General features: G+C 34.9%; 1 protein-coding gene across 3 annotated transcripts in view; it reads right to left on the minus strand.

Annotated features, from left to right (window-relative positions):
- The window catches only part of LOC145663131 (uncharacterized), a 107,325-nt gene extending 90,111 nt beyond the window's left edge, over nucleotides 1–17,214 (minus strand). Inside the window, exons 1-2 of one of the 3 annotated variants that reach the window (XM_081729424.1) lie at nucleotides 17,110–17,214; nucleotides 12,966–13,619 (exon numbers count right to left, since the gene is read on the minus strand). In XM_081729424.1, the coding sequence (XP_081585550.1) occupies nucleotides 12,966–13,604 (639 nt within the window). In that variant the 5' untranslated portion in view covers nucleotides 13,605–13,619; nucleotides 17,110–17,214. Of the gene's footprint in view, nucleotides 1–12,965; nucleotides 13,620–16,459; nucleotides 16,622–16,733; nucleotides 17,074–17,109 lie in introns of those variants that run through there. The other 2 variants (XM_081729425.1, XM_081729426.1) reach the window with 2 other exon arrangements.
- Between the last annotated feature and the right edge of the window lie 7,907 nt (nucleotides 17,215–25,121).

Genomic DNA, 25,121 nt, shown 5'->3' on the forward strand with positions numbered 1-25,121 from the left:
TAATCACTACGCTAAAACTGCGGTATTAAATTACAAATTTGGCATGTAGATATCATTCAATAAAATTAAAGTCAAATTCAAGTTTATGTTGGAAGCTACGTAGGCAATTTATAAATTTTGCCAATTTCTATCAATATATTTAAACAACCTTGCTTCTTTATAAAACAACAGGCATTGATTCAATAGAAATATATGATTTGGTTTCATTTCGTATGTTTAGGCTTAACATCCTTATGAAATACCAAGGTTACCACGGAGAAGACTTTCGCTTAAAGGGACACCTCGAATCGCTACTTGGTTTACACTTGAAAGATGGGTTGTGGTTCGATCGAGAATTGAACACGGGACCCCTTGATTAAAAGGTGAAAAGTAGATAAACGTAATGGGGATGGTTTGATATGTGGAAACGTCACCATGAAGCTCCCACGATTTAGTTTTTTTTTTTTTTTTTTTTTTTAACCATCTTCGTTTAAACCAGCCAACCCTGCTCAAAACATTAAAAAACGAAGAACAGGAATAGGAAGACAATTTGTATGCTGGTTACAGCACACGAAAGCCCTAAAAGATGGCTTAACATTCCATCATTTTCACATTTCTCAATTCCTGGTCTCTCTGAAGAAGTATATTAGTAATCGAAGAATTGTAATAAACAGTACAAAATAACTATACATATTATTTAAAAAGTAGTTAACAAGGAACCAAGACAACATGATAAGTCATCAATTCCCATTGAGTTCATTCCTCTAGTTGCTGCCTTAACCTCGATTTTTGGGTAATTCATATTGTGGTCACACTGTAATTTCTATGGATGAAAATTCTTTTGATTCGCATTTTCGGGTGAAGAATAACGTTATCTATTATTGTGGTTAGTTACATTTCATTATCTCTTTTCAATTACGAAAAAGGGCAAAAGAAAAATGGTTAGCTTTTGTATCACTTTTAGTAGTCTGCCCCCTTAAGCTAACACTTTGATATGGCGCTCAAATAAACTATTTGAAGGGTGTCAAAATTTTTTTTACAAGTATCTAATTCGCAATTCAATTTGATTTGAGTTTAGCGTCCCCTTCAGTAGCGAGGATATATGAAACGGGGACCTAGAGCTTACAGCGGAATCCGAATTGCATAAGCCCCTGACGAGAATCGAACCCGGTCTTCCACGCCAAAGGCGTATGCTAACTGCTAAGCTACGATGCAGCTCCCATTCGCAATTCAACTATTTACTTCAAAACTACGAGGACATTTGCCAAAAAATAGAACCAAAAAAGGGCGCACTAGTTCTAATTTGGCATGTAATCTGTTGTCTTCAAAAATTAGAAAAGCCGACAGACTTACAAACGTTTATAATAATAAATTTAAGAGCTATCAAGAACTTTAATAATGAATGAATTTTAAAATATCAAAAATAAAACTACGAATATGTTAATGATCAATCCGGTATATAAATTTTCAGATAAAATATTCTCTAGACCTGTCACGCACATATCAAAGCAGATGGAACAATTTTCTCAATCAGGATAAGAACAAAGTCCAACAACGTGTGCCCAGCCTCAAAAGCATCGGGTCGAGCCCATCTGCTTCTTTAAGGTTAACCCCTCACACCGCAATTTATACCCGTATCTCCTGGCGGTATTTAAAAATAATGTCCTGATGTAAGGCTTCTTGTCACAAATCACATGTAAGACTGAATTACTGTTCAAAAAATGCACAATTAATCTGAGACTCTGCACTTATGAGACAGAGAAATCATATTAAGATCAATTTCTCAAATGGAACAAAATTTTAGAAAGAAATACTCGTCAATTTTAACACGGATACCTATATTACTAGAAAAAAAAACGCATTTTCAAAATACTCTAAAAATTTAAAAATGAAGGTAGTAACCCATTGCAGTCTATTAAACAAAAAATAAACTAAAAATATTGAAATGAAATTATAACCTTTCTACTGTAAACTGAACGCACTCACTAATATCAATGCGACAATATGTTACAATTCACATGAATCACACAAAATACTCATCTGAAAGGCATAGAAATATACGAGATGTTTAATTTTCCTGAAGGAAAAATTATGTTTTACACTCAAAGGGGAGAAAGAAGATAAAAAACGAAGTTCTCGGTGATTGATCATTACTACCAATGGCAATATAACATTGATCACTCAAAAAATTTTGCAACTACAGTACTTATTTTCAAGCTCAAAATTAATCCCATTATTACTGCGCAAAATGACAGACTGATATTTAACTAATGTTTGCTATAGGATAATAAACCTTATACCCTAAAATAATGTTGTATTATAAAAATGATTTCTCTCTCTTAGAAGCCTTCATCAGTAACTCTTCGCCCACTGCTACAAATTATATTATTTATCAAGCAGAGGTTGGAACTTAAATCATTTATTATGGTTTCGGGATGCAAAGTTAATACTTAATTTTAAATAGAACGATGAGTTTACGACAGAGCATTTCTGCTAATTGAAAGGAAAGTAATGAGGATATGCAATTTTAACACGGATACCTACATTACTAGAAAAACCAACGCACTTTCAAATTACTCTCTGCTGAAGCAAGTGTCAGCGAAACTTCCACAATTCAAGTCAACTGGAATTTGCGTGTCTGTCTGTTACACGATAATTTTAGTAAAACTTATCCGATTTTTATCAAACTTGGTACCGTGCAGTCCCTAACACCCGGCAGTACGGTTAACTCGGCCACACCTTGGTAGGGCGAAAAAACCCAGTTCGCAAACCCATTATAAAGTATTTTTTTTTATATATCTGTCTTATCAGGTAAATTACTATAATGTGTATTCATTAATTTTCATTATCATGAATAGTAAAGGCTCTATGCCTGCATAAAGTACGAACTTTTCCTTTGTATAATAGAAATTGGGCAGTTTATTCGGTTATATTATCAAACCACTAACATACTAGTTACAGTACTGTATTTTCTGAGGTACCACTCGTACTTATCCTTTGTTTTTTTCACCCAACTCCCGATAACGCGGCCTTTTCACAAACTCGGCCACCCTTTGGTTCACATTACGCCGACTTTTTGGAGCCCTACTGTATGTGCCTTCCTTCCACAATAACCCTATTGTTTGGGGTTTCAGTTCATCAAGTATAAGGGGGCGGAGGTAAAATTCAACCCATGTAGCACGTTAACAAATATACACTCATGTCCAAAATGATTGTCGCATATCTATAACTGTCTTCTTGTAAGAATTTAATTTGATAATGAATTTACAAGTACTTTTAATACTATGTGTATAATCGGGAAATGTATATTTGTGGTGAATTTCATAGGAAAAGAATTATAAATACGAATATTAGAATGAGTAAAACAAAATGTTGCTAAATGGACAAGAAAGTTTTATTTTCGTTTTATTGTTCTTATTTATTGCTCTTTTGACATGAAATTTGGCACAAACATGTCTTTTCCGATTATACACATACTAACATTTTAAGAAATACCGGATGAATTCGTTATCAAATTACATTCCTACAACATATTTATAGACATGCAACACAAATTTTGGACATAAGTGTACATGCAAGAACTTCTTCAACATAAACCACGTAAAAAAAACTTTGATTATAACAAAGCTTCATGTTGTGATATTGGGAATATCTTCACAGCTTAGTGCTAAAATGTGCGAAGAATAAAAATTTGACTTATCCCTACACGTTAATTTCCGTTCAAAATGTTCGACTTTGACATAATATGACGTACATTGCTTTTGAGGTTTCCCAATCATCTCATCTGCACGGAATTAAAATCAGTAAAGAATAAAGTGATGCATTTACGCTCTTTTAAGCCCCTTCCTCCGTGATTGCAAAGATAAATTTCCTAAAATTCATCCGGTTTTTAATACAATAAAATGTATACTTTCTTTGACTCTTCTGTACTTCCAGTGATTGGAATTACAATGATCAAGAATGAAGGGTGGAGGTAATCTTCCAACTCAATTTTAAAAATCTTCCATAATTTCCGTTACAACTGTTCGATTTTTATGTAATATGTAGTACGTTTTCTTTAAAGCTTTGCATGAAGCTGAAAGCAGCAAAAAATAAGTTATCCCTAACCCGTTTCTTTTTTTCAAAAGTTCCATAAAAACCTATATGAAATTCATTGTTTTGATAATTATATATATATATATATATATATATATATATATATATATTACTCTTTTCCATAATCGCCTGTCGTAATCGTAATCTCCTTTTGTGTTGAATTTCCCCCTCCCCCTTAATTTGGGACGGATTACTCCCCCTCAAAATTACAAAAAAAATGATTCAAGAAATTTTTAGTAAAATGAGTAGATTTTCAAGGAATATGGCGTATATTTCTTGAGACTTCAATCATTTCCACTGCTTGGATATAAAATCAATTGAAATCAAAAGAGGGAACTTTCCCCCTCCCCAGGTTTTTTTTTTTTTTTCTTTTAAAAGTTCTACGATAACCTTGGTAGATATTCGGTTTTAACACACTATGATGTCTATTGAGGTTCTCACATAATTCTCACTCTTGCAGCTGAAGTCAATTAAGTGTCAGAATTCTCTTAACCCCATTAAGAAACACTATTTTGTTGAATATGGTACATTTTTTCTGAGAACTTCTATTCGTTTCAATTGCTAAGCGTGTCCTCCCCAATTTTATGTAACACATTATGTAACACACAGACTTTTAAAGAACCCAGCGTGTGCTTTCTCGGACATTATATTTACTCCTATAAAAATGAAATGAAATTCTTAAGTTTTACGTCCGACGGTTATGCCAGTTAGGCTAAAGGAGACGGTGATTGATGAGAAATGAATGAAACTGTGGAATGAAGAAAGTGGGAGGAAACGGGAGAACCCCGAGAAGACCCACCACCACGGAGTTTGTCCACACGGCGCGAGCTGGAATCGAACCAGGGACCCCAAGCACCGGAGGTGAACGCTCTACCACTGAGCCACCACGCCCCGCATTTACTCCTATAGTTTAGGGTTGAAATTAGGGAGGGAGGATCACTGGCTTCAACAATGTACAGCATCGAAAGTATATAGTAAATATTGTAACATGTAACCTAATATAAATATGGGAAGCATTAGACAACTACAAATACAAGATAATACTTAATGAAAATAAGAACTGAAAAACATAAAAGATGTTGTTTTATATGACGAGAAGATATAATTACATTATATCACAGAAATTAATGTCGAATATCGTAAGACCTTCTTTAAGTTAACACAATGTTGTAAAAACCTCTACAACTCGAGGCCCAAATTTATTAAAGGTTATTTTCTGTTCACATTTCATTCCAATCATTGTTACAGTAATTAAATCGATTTTCTCGTTTTAGCTAAGAACAACTTAAAACTGGAAAATGGTAAAAATTGAGATCTTACCCTAACTACAAAGAAGAGCACCTGAGCTATTCTTATAAATTTATACTATTATCTTTTATCAAGAGCACATCGAAACACTTCTTACGATATGTGTCAAGACTCGGGGCTATCACCAATAGATGGCAGCACGTTTCCCCTGTCTTTCCAGTGTATTTTGCAGGGAATGGCAATACTCAAAATAATTCAATCACATTCACGATAATTATCAAACTTTACCCAAAACAAACACAATCATTACTCAGAAGAATAGCTTGTGCAGTTTCTTGGTATTTTGTTTTCTTTGCTGAGAAAGTATCATTATCGGGAGAGCGTTTCTGAAGAGGAAAATTAAGTGAATTCTACAATGAATAAAACAAAATAGTTACAGATTACACGAGTTCTTCTCTGATTAACGCTCCAATTTACTTTAGAGCAAAATTTGAATACTGAACTGTTGAAAAGTTTGAATATTGATCTGTTGAACTTGATTTAAATATTTTAATGGTTGATTGTTTTCATTCCAGGTTAGGTCCTTTTCAGTACCAGGCTATGTGAGACGTGAACCTACATCTTAATGTAAAACTCGTACATCGTAATGAAAACCTTAAGCTCTCACCGGAAATCAAACCCGGATCTCCCGCGCTTAAATATTGTCGCTCCATACAAAATACATTGGAAAAGAGAGAGAAAATGTGCCATCTATCTGCAGTAATCGAAGCTTTACACTCATTTTTCAAAAGATTACACCGTACATTTTTGTAGTGCAAGGGTAGACAAAATTAAATTTAAAAATTTACAAACTTTTGTATTCCAACCTTACCTTTGCAGTAAGACGTTCTTAGTGAATCACTGTGCACACTTAGAACTTATGCTAACGAATTACGTCTTTTTACCAACTTCCAAGATCTAAAACTGATTCTAGAAGCCAGTGCAAAGAAGTTGGCGTGTTAAAAGTGCTGCAACACGGAAAACTTACTGTAGCAATCACACAGAAATATAATAGAGGAACCAGTTTGGTATATTTTATGTTCAACTTTCTTTACCCTTGCACTGCAAAAATAGAAGAAACAATTCAACAGCAATCTTGACATACAAATTATTCTTGATACTTATGTGTAACAAACTAAAACGCAACATTTACCTTCAGTGCGTGCATTTTTTAATTTTTTTTTTTCTATATTTTCAGGACTTTGAAAACTATAAATTTTCCGGAACAAAGTATTACATACGCACAGTATACATAAGTAATCGTTAGGGACGTGAAGTTTTAGTTTTATTTTATCCCTGAAATTGGTGTTATTTTCGCGATTTAATACAAGCAAATAGGGGTTATTTGCTTAATTCTGTAATGGTTTTGAAAAGCAAGTATATTGTAAACATAGAGAAAGTGGCCTGTGAAAGCTAATTAAAATAAAATATAATTTTAAAATTAAACAAATAGTTTTAAACCTTGACATCTTAAATTTAAAGGAATAAATTATATTTTTGGGCTTTCCATCTGAGAAAAAATGGCTCGATATCCCTCCTAAACTTGGATTTATTTAATATATAATTTGAATACATATATCGATTAAAAATCACACTCCAATGTTTAACATTTTCTTCATTAAAAAAAAAAAAAAATCAATTCACAATGTTTGTTATTTTTCAAAGGACAAAAATTGTCAATACTTCCACATTTTCTTCTTTAAGGTTTTGCCTTCTTACCGTAACTATGGAGTCGTATTCTAAAAAAATATCCTTCATAATCAACGTTGGAAGCTGGTAAAGATATTGCTTCACGAGCACAGATAAAATCTTTGTGTTTACTTTGCAGGACAAGGAGGGTTTCCTGGAGATTCACTTCTTTCCCGTTATCTACCGATTGTATCACGCTGTCTTTCAGGGATAAGTAAGTTTTAGCGAGATCTGGAGGTTCGTTTATCCAACCCTTTACACGTTTCAGTTGCTTTAAAAATTCAGGTGTCACATTTTTCAAGAATACTTGAACACTTGGTGTAGCAACTGAAACGCGTCCTTAGAAGGGCTACATACCATGAGCTCGTGGCAAATTCGACAATGCAGAAGTCGTTAAATCGGAGAAGTTTTATTATTATTATGCTTTTCGCTTTCGGTAAGCTTGGAAGCAAATTCCCGCGGGCGATCAAACGCATTTACAGATGGTTTAGGCATGTTTGTGCTCCTCCTTCGTGTAACTCAGGGAAACTAAATAGTAATAGAGATTACCTCTCAGTGCGACGGATTCTATTTTAGTTCTAGGTCAGTGCTCTTATGGCACATATTCGATCCTGGGGGAGCAGTGGATCGAACAAAGTGTGGAATTTACCTCAGGGGCGAACAAAGTGCGGAATTTACCTCAGGGACAAACTTTCACTAACCAACCTGTCTAAAAATAACAGGACTGATGGTCTTCTGTGAATAACACTTTCTCGCAAAGGAAACTTGTGTTATCAGTATTACCGGGCCACCTGGTGATTTCGCGAATCTATCGCTTTATGCAGTGCATTTCGGTGTTATTTTGAAAAGTACCAAATTCGTGTTATTTCGCGATTAAATAACACTAGAAAACTGCCTATCATATATTTAGGTATATCTATATACTTCACTTTGCCCTTTTTAAGCTTTCGAAGTTATCGTTAAATCGAAAATTTCACGTCCCCAGTAATAGTTCTTTTATTTAAAATTCAGGCCAACTCCCTCATCTACCCATTTCTACATCTCTTCCCAGAAATCGAGACAGATTCATAAGCCGGCATACAATTATCTTAAATATGCCTTTGGCAAGTCTCTCTTATTTCCGCAAGGGCTGTACTACACTAAATAAATAAACGATACAACACGTATGTTCCATTCTCCGCAAGTAATTAATTGTTTAAAAACGCATGAACCAGGGTTTGCCCAAGTGGGCCCAGCCCGAAAAAAACCCGAGTTTTTTCGGGTTGGACCCACCTGAAAAAGCCCACTTTAAAACCCACCCGGGTTTTTGACCTATTTGTTAGTATATTATTGATACAACTAAGGTGATCACATTGTAAGTTATTTTTATCAGATTTTACACTTTTCTTGGCCGAGTTTCACGTTAAGGTATACAACAACATTCAACATAAGACCTTTGTGAAGTTCTGAATGCACTAAATGAATTAAAATAAATAAATAAATAAATAAATAAATAAAACACCTTAGCTTGAGATAGTTATAGAACAAATTAATGTATGGATTATGCTTATAGCCTATTTGAAGTAAAATAAGCAATTTTGTACTTTAGAAAATATTTTCCGTGAATAGTATGCTCGTCGACTTGGCGACACCGAGGGACATTATCACTCATACGTTTGACGGGTTTAAAGTCATAGGTGCCGGTACTAATAGTACATATGTAAATACATCGGTAAAACTATTAGTATTATTTCTTACCTTTGATGTAAAACACTTCTTCAACTAAAATTTGGTTTTCCAACAATAACAATTTAATTCAGTCATTTGTTGCTACTCTTCAAATAAGCATTCTGTAAAATCAACACAGCAATAGCGTAAAAATTCTTGTCAAATTTAAGAAGCATAATGCTCGGGGTTTCGAAGACTACGTAACGCTTACTATTTCAAGTGCTGAATTTAAATTTCCGTACTAGTGGAAGTTTTGATGTACACGCCGTGAAAGAAGTGCTCGGGAAATTCCCAAATTAAACGCAGAAGGATCGGAAATGAATGATGTCCCGCGTCCCCGTAAATTTAGTCGGGACAGGGAAATGTCCCGTATTTTAACTCCATTCCATTTCTGCTATCAATATCAGATTATTCGAAAAGTGAAAAACAAAAAATTCTGACATTAGCTGGGAATCCTGTAATTAGTGAATGAACAGTACGCTGTTGCATGTAACTTATAACACCACCCTGTTCGACTTGATAGCGAGCGAAATTTGCAATGCTACTTTTCCATTGCACTTGATGGAAACTCGGATAATCTCCGGAACATTAAATATATATATATATATATATATATATATATATATATATATATATATATATATTCTACATTTACAAACACAGGGAAGATGACTAACCTTTTCTTCAGCAACACGTTAGATAAGTTAACAAGAATTATAATCTTTTTCAGAGGCTGGGGACACAGATTTGTGCTTTGGTCCAGGTCTTAGAAAAATGTAAATCTGGTCCTGATAATTACACACGACACAAGGAGAAAAATCAGCTTTTCATCAGATTAAACTGACGAACGTAATTTTGGCAGATGCAGCCATGTAAATAAATATTGCTAAACGCGCGAAAAATATTGAAAGTAGATTGTACCACTGATTTAAATAATTTGCATATTGTTTTCCTGTAAAGCATTTTTATAGCACATCTTAAAGTTTTTAGACATCTTCAGTCTGTACAATTAATTGCGGGGTACGAACAGAGAAAAACAGCTGCTGCTTAGTGAACTTTCGCCTATTATATTATTGAAAAAAAAAAATTAATAAAATGAAATCTTTTAGTTTTAGTCTCACTGTTATGCCTGCTATGTTCAAGGTGACGGTTATGATGAGAAATGAATTAAATGACGGAATGAAGAAAGTGGGAGGAAACGTGAGAATCTCGAGAAAGCCCACGCACAAGGTGTTTGTCCACCACAAGGCTCACTTGGCGCGAGCTGGGATCGAACTAAGAGCCCCATGCACTAGAGGTGAACGCTGTACCACTAAGCCACCGCGGCCTATTATACTTTTGTTCATAACCAGACTAGAGTTCATTGCATTGTGTTGGAAAGTTGAGGAGGGGGGGGAGATCTGAAGTGTCCCGTATTCTCATGGAGAAAATATGGCAGGTTTATTTACGCTGGAAGATGTTAAGTTCATATAAGACATTTTAAAACATTTATTTATTTCATACAACAGGAATTGTACCTTTGTTTTAAATTAATAGACCCCTTTTGGTATTCATATTTGGCGAACGTCAGTCAGGCTTCTGGATGACTTGATCTACATTTGTTCGTTTGTCTGCAGAGCTCCTTCATGGCTATGCGGTTAGTGTACGCGTCTTCGGCGTGGGACCCGGGTTTGCTTCCCGGAGGGAGCTCAGGTGGTTCGGATTCCACGTTAATCAGTAGGTCCCGTCTCATATAGCCTCGCTGCTGAAAGGGGTGTTAAACACAAAATCAACTCAACTCGTTTGTCTGCCTCTACCACACACACTACAGGGTACAACTTTTGGCCTTTTAAGTTAAAATTTTCAGAATAAAAGCACGAGACACTCTAAATTTCCTGTATAGATTTTGGCGGCCATTTTTTCAAAACAGCGAGTATCCACGCTACGAAGTGCAATTTTCAGTCTTTTAAGTTGAAATTTTGACGGTGGAAGCACGAGATATGCTAAGTTTGCTGTATAGATTTTCTCGGCGATCGAATGTAAAATTTCAAAATGGCGGCCATTTTTTTCAAAACAGCAGTAAGTAGAAAATTTTTTGCAAGTTGTGACAATGACAATCTTGAAATATAAATCACATTTTAACACTTTTATCCCAAAGACATTGAAATATTTCGAAAAAACCCGATTAAAGCCGAAAAAACCCAATTAAACCCGAAAAACCCATATGGGCCCAGGTGGGTTGTGCTTTTTAAAAAAAGCCCGGGTTTTTCAAACCCTGGCATGAACAGAAAACTTGTTTATTCAAACTGACCATTGTATTCAAAGCTGAACTTGCTCTGGGATAATGGGCTCCACATGAGTCAAGCAATAAAATGAACACGGTAATAGTGGTAGAACAGAATTACAGCTAGTAGTCATATTACAAATAATTTTAGCTAGCAGCAAGAACTTTAGTATATAAAAATAACAAAACTAGTAAAATTTTGAAGATGTCTAGAAAATTCCACGAAATATTAGGAAAAAACACATTCTATCATATTTCCAGTACTTCCACAGAAAAAAAAAAATCAGAATTTTCTGGAATGCATACGAACAATGACTTTCAAATTATTTTCTTTAAGCTATCATCTAACACATTTCATGTCATTAGCTGGAAAAATTATGTTTTAATTTAAACGAACTCTAAAATAATTATGTTTATCAGATACACTATCCTTGACAAATTCGAAAGAAAAGTAGTACTCATTATAGAAGAAAAGTAGTAACTATAACGAGTCAGTAGTAGTAGTAATTTTCTCATGTTACTGTCTACATCAGGATTCCTCACGTGTTGCGAAACATTGACCCTTTGGAGTTCTAGTACTTATTTGTAGGTACTAAAGTAGTGCCTTCATTATTCGATTAAAAGAGAACCAATAAAGTTTCTTACTTCGGTTTTTTTTTTTTTTTTTTTTTTCAAACTCTAGAGGCATTGTAGAACACGTTACATGTGGTTTCACGTCTTTCTGCGTCGAGACATGAGAGGTGATGACGTCATAACTTTCAAAAAATAGGAATGCCTCAGGAAATTTCTATCCAAGATCCTATTTTATACGGGAATTTGGGATATTGCGGGTATATTATTTTTTTGACGGGCATACTTTCGCACCTAAATCTTGCACAAACATTCAGTCCACCGAGTAATACTTATCAGACTTTTTTTCCGACTTCTGAGGGGGGGGGGGGGAGAATTTAAAAAAAAATTCAAGACTTCTCTGAAAATTCCTCGCCTCAGGGACATGATAGCGAAATGCGAATGGTACCATTTGAAAGACTACCCTATTGTGAGAAAAACGAGATATGAACCATGATAATATGATAAATAGGGATGATGCTGTAGCCACTTGACTGAAAGTTTATAATTTACCTTTAAAAAGCCAGAATTTAAAAGGGTTAAAAAATTTAAAACCACTCAGACCTCAATAGCGTTCTTGAGTATTAACTAATAAATAATATAGAAGAATCTTATCAGCTCGCTTACTCGCAACACTATTTTATATTCCTAACTACAGAGATTTTTTATCAGCCAGTAAAAATTCCAAAAGATAATTACATACGCTAAAGATTACCCAAAATTTTTTCAATAACGAACTTTCTATTAAAAATCACCTGTAGAGTAATTTGTTACCTGAGCAGAGCATCGTAACTTTAGAAAAAAGGGCTGCTATATTTCGTGGACTTGGTTAATGTCAACTATAACGAGCCAGTTGTAACTTTTCGGGATTATATCTTCAACTGCTCCTTATACCATGTTTGATTTTCTACTGTTATGCGGGGAAAGATATTCTCAGCACTTAGAGTCAAAATAAATAACCCTGTCCACTTCAAAGTGACTGCTAAATATGTATGTCCATTGATATAACAGGCTAACAAATCTCTTCATTTTAGCCTTTAAGTGCTAAAGATATTTTTTCCGCAAACCAGAAAAAAAAAATACGAAATAAAATAAGCAGCAGTTCAAAAAATAATTCCGTAGTAGTAACATGTTCGTCACAGCTGACAGGAACCAAATCAAAAAAATGCTACAACTTTTCCACACATCACGATGCACTACACAGATAAATTTTGATCTTAATAGAAAATAATGCTTTAAAATGCATACCATAACATATTACCAATTTTCCAAGCTAAATGACATTATTTTTAAAAATTACGCTAGTACGTTAAATGAAAATAGGTCATATAGTTACCAATGGAACTTGCTGGACAGGAGGCATTCCAGAAGGTCCAGGTATCGGTTCAGTCCTTGGTGATGGAAGTCCCCCTGGAGGATCACCTGGCACTGAAGCACTTTCTTCTAAATCTGGAGTCTCTCCCCTATCACTGCTACCGCCAGACTCATGCCGGTCTCGAGATCGTTTACTTTGTGGAGACAGATTGGAAGTTGGCGTTTCTTGTGAACCTTCTTGAACTCTTTCTCGTTTGTCTAACGTTGGAGTACCTGGTGGCAAACATTGTCCTTCTTTACTTAAACTGGTCATTTCGGCTAAACCTTTAACTTTTAAACTTTCAGCAGTCTTGAGCAATGTGGAAAGCTGACTGTATTCAATGTTCACTTCGCCTTTATACATGAATTCTAATAGTGTTTTTAGCTCTATGAATTTCATGTCCTTCAGGATGACTATGGGGTGCCTATCTGGATGGTCAACGAAAAGGTTTTGAAAGTACGACGAGCAAGCTGACAGCACGACTTTGTGAGCTCTGATTGAATGGCCTTCACATGCTAGTGTCACGTCAACAAGGGTCTCATCCTGAAGTAATTGGCTGAATACACCTAATAAGTTACTCTGATGATTGTTCCACCTTAGACAGTAATGTTCACTCCCCATGACTAAAATGTGACCCTGTGGAAGAAAAGCAAAACAGATATAAAGTAATTCTCAATATACACTTATAATTAATTATTACAAACACATTTATAATTTCATAATAAGGTACTAGTGCACATAAAGTAGATACCACAATATGCGCAAATGAGAACCAAAGATGATCACTGAAGTCGTGAGAAATTGAACTCTCAATGATAAGTGTACAAAGGCATTTTATTTCTTCGGGAAATTGTATGCGAGAAAATCACAACTACGTATCAGAAAACTAGAAAAGTAAAGACATATTCCTTTTACAGATCCTCTACCACACATACATGTAAATATATCGTGCAGATAAGAAATAGGGTGCCACTTTATAAGATTATCTTATATAGCCAACTTATTTTTACCCAAATCAGGGCAGTTCACAGCATGTGTCGCGCACGGTAGCGAGCTCAATAGGGAGCAGGCGGAGGGTATACGTATAAACGGGAATAGTGGAAAAACACTTCATATGGCATAAAAACCGAATAGTCTGCGCGTAGCACAGCTTTACAACACTTCTATGATCACTTTCTACACTTCCAACCCCAGTAAGGTACTTGTAAATGCACCGTACAAACAATAATGTACATCTCTTTCTAATATTACTAAATACGTACGTCATGTGCATTGTTTACACAGTACAGTATCACGGTAAGAGAGTTAACTTTGGAGTGCTGTTACAGTTTTGTTGCCTACATAGGTAAGTTATTTAAATACCAATCTCTCTCTGTGAATTAACACATTTTACCTGCAAATTTTCCGAAAAGTGGCACCCATACTTCCTAGCTGCATCGTATATGTATATACAATCAGAAGCAACATCAGATTACGAATGACTTTACCATGAAAAGTGTGGATGTCATTTACATATTCTCTCTCGGAAGGGATCCAAAGGAAGGCTGGAGCCTATAAAAGAACTCACCTTGTACTTTTTTTAAAAATTTTCTTTTAATCAGCATCTACTACTTTTTATAAAGCAGGAACCTACCCATATGTTATTAGTCTGGCGAGGAATGGACGAAGATGTCGGCAAGCATTAAAACCGCTTGAAAGAATTTTCAATTTCCCACAAGACACGATAAGATCTTTTATACTTCAGTTACTAATAATTCTCTCGCTTGGTACAACAAAGTATTATGTAAGTTTCTGTGCTACTACATTCGAAATCTATCCGAAGGGGCAGGAGGGAAAAGACTGTCCAAATAATACATAAAACGAATTTACTTTCCAATGTACAAGAGACGATGTAATCAAAAATACACGTTTCTGGGAAGAGGATAGACAATATTATCCTGGAAGTTTTAGAAAATTTTCATGGTGTAAACCTAGTTGACAGAATTCACTGAAACAATTATGGCACAAACAACTGGAAACCATTACATTTTATAACATTCCGAAACATTACACTGTCTCTAGCTTCAGTAGAAAGTTACTTAAAAAAGGAATATTCAATTCACAAAATCTTTATAACTAAACGTTGCTGCGAGGGACAAATTCACGTTCACCAATCACCATATTTTATCTCATTTTCATGTTTACGTCATGTTCCTATGTCACTGAATTCGGTTAGGTAGTATCATATTTCTCTACCTACTCTCCGACATTTAACCTACTTTATATTCCAAACTCTTGAGATGCTGATGTAACTAGGCTTCGCATATGCACATCAAACTAAAGTGTCTATTATGGTGTTCTTGTTGTCACTTGCAGACCCGAACCGTACACAGCAGAATTTCAGCACTACTGAATGAATACAATAACTCTCACCTTTTCTAAACACATGATATAAAGATTTGGACAAAATTATCAAGACTGTCTCTGCTACAGCCAAGCGATCTTGCATTATATTTTATATAGGTACGAGCTCGAAGTCCATTTCCATACAGTCCCGGTGCTAGAAAGGAACGATGAGCTTTAAAAAAAATTTAAAATCGCAATTCCATTTGATCATTTTTTAAATTGTCTTTTCTCTCAAACTGCTACGAAAAGGAAGAAAATAAAAACCGTTCAATAGATACAACGTCCCACCATTCTTATGGAACAGAAATTTAGGTTCCATAACCTACAAGCATTCAAATCCATGAACGTGAACTGACAAGCTACTAAACATAACTCTTTGCAACTTCACTTTTAAATATATACATCTAGTATTTAGATCCAAATATATGTACGGTACCCTGCAACAATGCAAGAACTTAAAGCGCTACCGGTAACCTATGTCTAAGTTTCCAAGATATTCTCATAATACGACGTTACATGAATTAACAGTTCAAGGTAATCTGGGTAATGGACAAGTACGGTACATGTTACAAGGCAGAAAACCAAATCAACTTCTTATTTCAAGTGCTTTACTACTTGGTGGACGCAATATGATAATTATTAAATATATTGATCCTTCACATCCGCATACAGCCTCAATATTTACTTACAAATGATAATTCCTCATCGCTATTTTCGTCATAAATATTATGTATGGGTGAACAGAAACAAATTAAATAATTCATTACGATATCTTCTGGAAATTCAATCTATTTACTCGAACGTCATCAATAGTACGGTATGTTCCAAGCCGAAATAATAAGGCATCAAAATTGTTTCATATATACAAATACTTCTGATGAATTATACGCAAAAACAAATAAATAAATTGGTAGTCCCAAATTATGGACATTATCGCGTTAACATTTAATAACGATGAAAGTTCGCTTTTTTAAAACTTTTCCACAATATTGATAAAATTAAACTAGCCTACCGAACCATTTGCACTCGAAACGCGAGAAAGTACACATAACATTCAATGCTTTCTCTATAAAACCAAAACAACACATCACCTTATAAGAGTAAATAAACACATTTTGCTATTTTATTTATTTTTTACGATGAAATCTTGCCGCGTATTTAGAAGTTTGCAAAGCACTACGGTTGTCCGAACTTTTTTTAAGGTCTGGATTTCGATACCCTACGGCTATTCGGAATAAGACGCAATAAAGTTTACGATTAATCACTTTATAGAAACACAACTCTTGATATGACGACAGTAAAAATAAATGCCACTAAAATAATATACTCATATTGTATCTTGAAAGAAACATCAATATCAATTACGAGATAGGCCTAATGAAGATGCGTCCTACTTAATAAACAGCATGATCAAAATAATTAGTTTCGGTTATCAAAAGTACTATTGATTCAAGTTGTCACTCTTAAAAAAGTAAGTCAAAAATATGTTTATAAACTTTTCAAACAAGTATTTAACAATCATAGGCCTATGTTATCAATCTCTTCAAAATGGCGGAAAATTTCTGCAAAGATTCACTACAGCAATTTGGCAGATTGACCCATGCAATTGCCGATATGAAATTTCGAAGACCAATTGATATTTTTGAGTATATAACAGCATATGACTCAAGTACAAGGACAATATTTTCGTTCTAAAATACACATTGTCTTTCAGGCTGCAGTATACAATATAATTTCTTACCTTGCTACATGAACTAGAACAAAGCCTAACACTTCAGCAACGGCGGCTTACCCGGCCTACTATGACGTCGGCGGCCTACTGTCAACCGCGAGAAAGGAGAATCAACATAATGACTATTTAAAGTTCGCAATAACTAAGTCATCATTTATACCAAAGTAGTTGCGCATGGTTAAACATAGAATTAAATATTGGTAGTGTAAGTGTATTTTTTGTTAATGTTAACTTACTTTCTCAAAAATAGCACATGCAATAATTTTCAGCACTAATATAGTACTTCAGTTGATCATTAGTTGGTGGAGTGTGAACCGCTCACGCACGTATTTCGCACGGGGTATTGACACCACGCCGCTCGATAAGAATTGGATGCGTGAATGTAGAAAGAAATCGAGAAACTATAAAATGATTTATTTCGATTTGCAAAATACAAAACTCCATATTTAATTCTCTATGGAGATGTACAATTCTATACATTCAGTCAATGGAATGAATTGCGCAAACTGAAATCGTACGTTCAAATATAACAAAACAAAACAGATAAACGAATCTTTTAGACAAACAAACATAAAAAAGAAATGATGCATTTATTCGTATAAATTTAATTATTCACTTCTTAAATTCTAACGCACTTATATATGCATAAGCAATATTGGTACTACGAAAAATTTTGAGTTCATTTTTCTTTTCTAATTTTTCACAGATAGAGATCCGAGAAATAGTTCGTGCGCTAGCAAAATGACAGTTTGCAAACTGAAACGTAGTATAAATAACGAAATTTTAATCCACATAAAAACAACTAGTTTTCAAATAGAAATGTTTTCATAGAAGTTTCAAATGTTTGGAGCACGTGCATAAGCATTTATATTATTTTTATTTATTTATTTTTGTCAGCTATCTTTTTAAAAATGCGCTTTGGGAGGGAAAATGTAAATAAACAACATCCAAAGCTTAGAGTACTTTAACATGGATAACTCCTAAACTCATGTATATCCTCTTAGTATTAAAAATTGATGTATCACTATCAAAATATATTATAGAAAATTAACTTGGTATTTGACAGATGTGAAAATCCTGGATAATATCCTATGGTTGTCAGTGTGGATTGAACTCTGTGAACATGATATAAAGTGGCTATATCTTAACCTTTTGATATTCGAGCAGCAGGAAAAGATAACAGAAATATTTTAAAGCATGGGTTTTCAACCTATAGTACGTGTACCTGTGATATTTGGTGGTATTAATTCTAATATATAAAATTGAAAGTGACAATATTTGTGATTTCATAACTCTTGAACCACCCTACCGATCTCGATCAAATTTTCAACATATATGAGGTTCGGGCCTGGGAGGGTTTTTATCTATCACTTTGACAGTAGAACTTAGGGGCCGGGAGGAGGAGAGATATAAAAAATAAAACTCAACTCTTGAAGCAAACGACCAATCTCGATCAAATATTCCACATAAATGAGATTCGGGCCTGGAAATGTTTTTATCATTTCACTTTGATGGTGCATATATATATATATATATATATATATATATATATATATATATATATATATATATATATATCTATATCTATATATCTATATATATATATATATATATATATATATATATATATATATATATATATATATATATATATATATATATATATATAACCTAGTAGCAAGGTTGGTTGGCCCACCGTTAGGGATTGAGTGGGCTTTGGTCAAAACGGTAGTTGATAGTCGGTGCGAGCCTATAGCGAAAAAACTTACGTTGACCCAACATTGGTCAAACGTATGGTTAGCCCAGCGTTTCCCAACCTTTTTCAACTTGCGGCACACTACAGGTGTAACTTGAATTCTCGCGGCACACCCATATATATATATATATATATATATATATATATATATATATATATATATATATATATATATATATATATATATATATATATATATATATATATATATATATATAATTACCGTGGTATTTTAATGTGATTACTAATTTCCTTCTTACAGAGAAGAAAGCTCGATCACTGATTTTCCCCCGTGCTAAATAATTATACTTATTTTTAATTCTAATTTTAAAATAGAAAACAATAGCAATGAAATATAGGACTCGGGTTTTTAAAAATCCACTTTCTCTTTCGAAAACTGTATCTAACCTCTAACTAAAAGGGAAGATCACTAAATAACGAACAAATAAACAAATCTCCTATACTTTTAAAACACAAATGTAGGTAATTTGTATGCATGCTTGCTTTGTTGAATTTATTGAATGATATGTTAAAATTTCAAGTTACGAAATAGTCTGCAACAACAAAGAAGTAATAATGGTCATGACAATGATAAATACGTTTTTCAACATTAAAAATGTACAGAAAAGTAACACAGTATGAAATTTAAAATTGTAAATTTATAGTAGAGGTTCATAGTAATGTGAAATATAAATATACATTTTCCCCTGTCTTGCAATTTGGTTCGTATAGAATTAATAATTTGTTTCGATTTTTTCGCGGCACACCAGCGGCCCAGTCGCGGCACACCAGTGTGCCGCGGCACACCGGTTGGGAAACGCTGGGTTAGCCAACTAACTTTCTGCCGACCTTCACGCAATGATACCAGAATTGACTGTTTTTCCAACCAAGAAATACCTTACTTTAGGTTTGGCTAAGTGTCGGGGAACCGCTCTTTTCGTTGAGAAATGTATGTCAAAGTGGTAAAACCTGACGTTGGGCTATCGTTGGTATGTCGAATCGCCACCATTTTCCCAACGTTGGGCCAACCGATTTTGCTACTAAAGTATACATACACACACACACACACACACACACATATATATATATATATATATATATATATATATATATATATATATATATATATATATATATATATGCAAAAAAGCCGGCTTTTTTGGGAAAAAAAACGAGAATTTTGGAAATTTTGGCTTTTTTCAACTTCATGATTTTTCTGTCTAAATAGCTTTCTTATAGTATATTCTATAGTTAGATAAGAATTACATGACCTGAATGTGATATTTCGCTCTGAAATTCACCATCAAGATGGATGGAGCACATGTTTTACGAATTAAAGCTAACATGAAGAATGTAGTATTTGAGGGTAATTTTAGAGGCTTTTTAACTTTATTTTAACTTTTGAGTTATCGACATCTTTTTTCTTCTCTAGTTTGTCATCCGTGTTTCATTTCTAAGAGCTTTTAGTACTCTAGCTTCTAGCGCAAAAGTTAAACTTGCCCGTTTTTCTATTTATCCGTCAAAGCGTACGTTTTTCAATATATCCGTCAAACCGTACTTCCACATTTCTGTTATACTGTAGCTGTGAAGTGATTTAGCAATAATTTTCCGGACACAACCTTGAATACCAATTTATACAAATAATCAGTAGCGGATTTAGAAAAGTACTTTAGGAGGGTTTTTTCTGATTGTTTCGTTTCCTAAAAAGTCCTAATTTTATTTGGGAAGTGCTTGAAGTTTATGAGTACAGGCATAACTAATATTTCGTTTCGTTTATATGTTTAGCAATAATCTTCCGGATACAACTTTAAAAATCATTTTATACTGAGAATCAGTGGCGGATTTAGAAAAGTATTTTGGGAAGGGTTTCTTACTAATGTTTAGTTTTTTTAAACATTCGTAATTTTTATTTGACGGGAGCTTAAAGTTTATGACTAAAGGCATAAATAATAGATATTTCGTTTGTTGCAGACATTCCGTAACTTTGGGGAACGGGCTTCAGTCCGAAAGACCGCCCCCCTAACCTTCGCAAAACCGTCACTGCTGGTAATTAGTAATAATAACGATTTAAAAACAATAAAAAAGGAAGTCGCCCAGCTCACAGTACACGCACTATTTCTACATTCACAGATGGAATGAAGAAAAGCTTTGTCAGAATGGTCGAATGCTGGTTGAATCCCGGACTTCCCGATAGAAGCGCAAAAGCTAATCACTCAGTCATGTTTGTTGTGCAGTTGTATTTAGCTTAACTTAAATATATTCCGTAGTCTTTTTTTTTTTGGGGGGGGGGGAGTTCCGTAATGATATGTTGAATCCCTCTTGTTAAAAATTCAGAAAACTTGAGGATTGGGTAAACCACAAAAATAAAAAGACTGAAAAATGCGAATAGTGTGAACTTCATGGTAACGTTTCCAGATATCAAACCACCTGCAATAGTTTTATTTCCCTTTCACCTTTTAATCAAGGTGTCCCATGTTCAATTCTCGGTCGAACCACAAACCTTCTTTCATGCGTAACCAAGTAGCGGTTCGGATGTCAGTTTAAGCGAAAGTCTTCTCCTTGATAACCTCGGTATTTCGTAAGGATGTTAAGCCTAAATATACGAAACAAACCAAATTGTATATTTCTGCATGCCTAAATGCGTGTTGTTTTATAAAGAAGCCAATATTGCTTAAATATATTGATAGAAATTGGCAAAATATATCGATTGCCTACGTAGCTTCCAACATTAGCTTGGATTGGACTTCCAATGATATCTACGTACCGGTACTAAATTTGTAATTTAATACCTCAGTTTTAGCGTACTGATTATGGTACGTTGACCTTTAAATTTTACATGCAAAGCAATAACAGGATTTTCCCGTTATTGTCTTACATTTCAAGTAATGACGGGATTTTCCCAATGGCTAGGGCGGGAGATTCTCAACTTAAGAAATTTACTGACCGCACTTCTTTAAGCTTATGGGAGTTCTTCCGGCATAACCCCGCTGTTGCATAATAACATCAAGGCGAAATAAACTTATTTCTGTGAATATGTAATATAAATACATAAAGCAAAAAATCTAAGTCAAAAAAGCCTGGTTTAAACCAAAAAAGCCTGGTTTAAACATCCCCCAAAAAACGGGTTTTTGGCATTTTCAAAAACAACCATGGTTCTTGCCAACTCTGCTTACTTTTGTATATAGGAGGTTAAAAAATTCTTATTATATACATTGGTTAATCCTGTGGGATTCATAATGTAAATATGTTGAAGAAAAATTGTTTGAAATATTTTTTCGAAATTCATAGTTTATTTTCGATGTTTTATATTATTATCAACATCAACCACTAATTAAATGATTTTTTGTGTTATAGAGAAGCGATACAAAGTCTGTTTTATCAATTTAAAGCAGAATTTTCAAAAAAGCCCTAAATTTCCCAAGCAAAAAAGCAAAGCAGAAAAAACCGAGTTTTTTTCCAAAAAAGCCGATTTTTTTCCGAGCACTTGCATCTATATATATATATATATATATATATATATATATATATATATATATATATATATATATATATATATATATATATATATATATATATACGAGGAAGGTTCAATAATTATTGTCCCCGACATATTTAAAATAATTAAGCTGGGATGGCTGGTGGGGGATATTGTAGCCTAATGTCTTAGATGCCTATATGCTAGATTTCAGAACCATAGCTGCTATATTAATATTCTTTTTTGTCGTTTCAGGTGTGAGAAGTGGCACCTAGCTTGAAAAATGGAGAAAACCGAATAACGAGCTGTCATCAAGTACCTCCAGAAAAACGGGTTAAGCCCAAAGGAGATTCATGAGGACATGATCAGTGTGTTGGGTGATGGGGCTCCTTCCTACCAGGTGATAAAGAACTGGTGCAGCGGCTTCCGTTGCGGCAGGGAAAGCTGTCAACAGGCCCCTGGTGCTGGTCCTCCAACAACAGCATGCACCCCAGAAAACATTCATTTTGTGCATGATACGATTATAGCAGACAGACGGATCACGGTGCAACAGTTCGCAGACATCATGCACATCTCTATAGGCTCAGTGGAAACCATTGTGCATGAACACTTGGAACTCAGAAAGGTGTCAGTGATGGGTACCCAAAACGTTATCTCGTGAAAATCAGAAAGACAGAGTTCGATGTTCAAGGGCTGGTTTGGAGGTTATGGGGGCAGACCTTAAACAGTTCTGTGGTAAATTTGTGACAGTGGATGAGACGTGGCTCTATCACTATGATCCCGTGTCCAAACGGCAGAGCATGGAGTGGCGGCACAGCAGTTCGCCCCCCCCCCCCCCGCAAGTTCAAGGTGCAAGCATCAGCACGCAAGGTTATGGCCACAATTTTTTGGGATGCAAAGGGTGTGCTCCTTATTTACTACCTGGTGGTTGGACACCGGGGCCTATTATGTAGCCCTATTCCCTAAGTTACGCGAAGCAATCAAGGAAAAACGGCGCGGGATGTTGCAGCGAACAGTGTTGTTCCACCAAGATAATGCTCCGGCCCACAAAAACTATCTTACTGGTGCCACAATCCTTGCTGCTGGTTTTAATGTGTTGGAACATCCTCCCTACTCACCCGACCTCACCCCTAGTGACTTTCATTTGTTCCCAAAGTTGAAGGAGCACCTCAAAGGGAAGAAGTTTCACTCAAATGCAGCTGTTGCTTCGCGGTTCACGGCTCAGCCAGAGACTTTCTTTGAAGCTGGCATAGTGGTTTTACAACATAGGTGGAAGAAGTGTATTACTAAGAAAGGAGACTTTTTGAAAAAATAATACTGCTTATAGGTCAGGGACAATAATTATTGAACCATCCTCGATATATATATTGTTTGTATCATACTCAGAGAGACTTTGTGTACATCACTCTTTTCCTGTCCATACCGGGTCCACTACTTCTCCTTTTGTAGAATGTCTTTCACTTAAGTATTACCAAAACGTCGGACAGAGGTTCTAACGAGAATAATCCTCCGTCTTACTGTAGTCTGGATTTTATTCAGAAGTGACTTCCTAGGTGCACTAAAGAATGCGGAATCCAGACAGTGGTATGATTAGCTCCTCCGTGGATAAGCAGTTAGTGTGGGAGACCCGGGTTCGATTCCCGGCGGGAGCTCATGTGGTTCGGATTCCACTTTAATCAGTAGGTCCAGTCTCATGTAGCCTCGCTGCTGAAAGAGACGTTAAATGCAAAATCGACTCAACTCAACTCAGTGTGGTATGATCAGGACAGAGCACTGTACTCATAGAAAATATAGTAAAATTTCAATGGATCGTTCTCTGCAAGTATGATACGAACAATATATATATTTATATAAATTTAATAACTCTTGAACCACGAGACCGATGAAATTTGCCACATAGGTGAGGTTCGGGCCTGGAGAGGATGGGAGATATTTAAAAATGATCGAAAATGGCCGATATTAGTGTCGAATCAATAGTTTTCGGAGTCACTGAGATAAACAGTGACACTTCCGATGCCGTTTAAAACCAAATTCAGCCCTGCAACTTGGAATAGGGGGAGATATATAAATATCAAATCATCGAAAATGGACGATATTACTGTAAAATTCATAGCTTTCGAGGTTCCTGAGACGAACAGTGACACTTCCGATGCCGTTTAAATCAAAATTCAGCTCCCATTGCCCTTTATGACCAAAATGAAACGTATTTTCCCCGTGCGAAGAACGCAATCTGCTAATATGAAAATGAAACATATTTTGTTTGTAATTGAATGACGGGAAAAGGGCTGAACAGATGGAATTTTTTATTAATAATATACAGGTTGTCCCAAAAGTAATAGTACAAAATGAAACCACAGATTCCTGACACCAAAACAAGGGAAAATGTTTATACGACATATAATTCGGAAATGGACAGGGACGGAGCTACACAGCTCCGGATGTGGGGGAAAAGGAACTTCACATTTGCCAGCGGAATAATGATAGGAGCTAGGGAGGGGGTTCATAAATACATAAAAATCATGTAACTTCCTCCATGTTCACTCTGGAATTATTATTTAAATAATTATTATTTTCTGACCAGATTATGCATTTCTTTATTAAAAATAAATTATTTCGTAACAGTTTCCATAACGTAACGTTATCTTCCTCTCCGTTACGTTACGGAACGATCCATGATTTGCAGAGCAAAATAAGATGTTAAAAACCTAAATCGTCGGATATTCGTCTCGTACTGATTTTTTTTTTTTTTCATTTTTGGATTTGACTATTTCTGGAGAATCGAGTTTATTC

Source organism: Thermobia domestica, chromosome 10, assembly GCF_964235325.1.
Source record: "Thermobia domestica chromosome 10, izTheDome1.hap1.1, whole genome shotgun sequence".
In the NCBI taxonomy this organism is placed as follows: Eukaryota; Metazoa; Arthropoda; class Insecta; order Zygentoma; family Lepismatidae; genus Thermobia; species Thermobia domestica.